The sequence below is a fragment of the Elephantulus edwardii genome, unplaced genomic scaffold (assembly GCF_000299155.1).
Source record: "Elephantulus edwardii isolate Elephantulus edwardi_28Jun2011 unplaced genomic scaffold, EleEdw1.0 scaffold00197, whole genome shotgun sequence".
Classification (NCBI taxonomy): Eukaryota; Metazoa; Chordata; class Mammalia; order Macroscelidea; family Macroscelididae; genus Elephantulus; species Elephantulus edwardii.
In genome coordinates, this window is record NW_006399947.1 from 2906490 (window position 1) to 2907416 (window position 927).

General features: G+C 40.7%; 1 protein-coding gene across 1 annotated transcript in view; it reads right to left on the bottom strand.

The window, feature by feature from the left end:
• Positions 1–745: 745 nt before the first annotated feature.
• Positions 746–927, bottom strand: part of SLU7 (SLU7 splicing factor homolog (S. cerevisiae)) — a 9580-nt gene continuing 9398 nt past the window's right edge. The window contains exon 15 of the mRNA XM_006897051.1: positions 746–927. Coding sequence (XP_006897113.1) covers positions 746–927 — 182 coding nt within the window.

A 927-nucleotide genomic window follows, 5' to 3' on the forward strand; every position in this document is an offset into this window, starting at 1 on the left:
CTGTGGTGTTGGAGAAGCATGCTGAATTTCTCATGGGTTGCCAAAAAGAACAAACATATATAGCTTGGAGAGAGTACAGCCAGAATGCTCCTTGGAGGCAAGAAAGGCGAAGCTTCATTTCATACTTGGGGCACGTCGCCATGAGAGGCTGCTCCTTGGAAAGGGACATCATACTTTTAAAAGGTGGAAGGCTGCCGGAAAGACCCTCAGTGAGATGGACACACACAGTAACTGCAGCAACGGGCTCAAGTGTGTCACAGATGATGAAGATGGCTCAGGATAGGACATGGTTCAGATCTGTTGGCCATAGGGTTGCTATGAGTATTACTCAAGTTGATGGCACTTAACAACAACAAATAAAAAACATCAAGTTCTATTTTGGAAAAAAAGATAACTAGTTCATTTCTTTTTTTTTTTAAAGTCTATGTACAAATACTAATAGGCCTCAAATTTTGAGGAAATGAAAAGTTGCAATTTAAGAACTGTGGAGTAGAGGACAATGATAACGGTCCTTGGCCTCTTTCCACATCACTTATAAAAAACTGAAAGTATAAATTCTCATTTAATCAACAACTTCTTTTGTTTCTTCTGTGTGTAAAAAGGAATAAATTCTCTATTTGACTTCTGGAAGTTTTATTACGGTTAGATAGTAAGAAGAGCAGACAAGAATTTTCCATCTGTGTTTATCAGCAAGCTGAAAAAACTTATAAGGTGTCCATCATGGATACCATCCAATGACCAGTTACTACTGGCCAAGGAAGGAAGCCATGGGGTCATCAGGCCTCTGACGCTTCATTCTATAGGCCTCCATTTCCTCTTCCGTTGGTTCCCGGGTTTCATAAATGCTATTATAAGGCCGCTTCCTTTCATCGATTTGCATGATCTCCTTGACATGAAGAAGGCGGGCCTCTTCTGCATTCAGTGCCT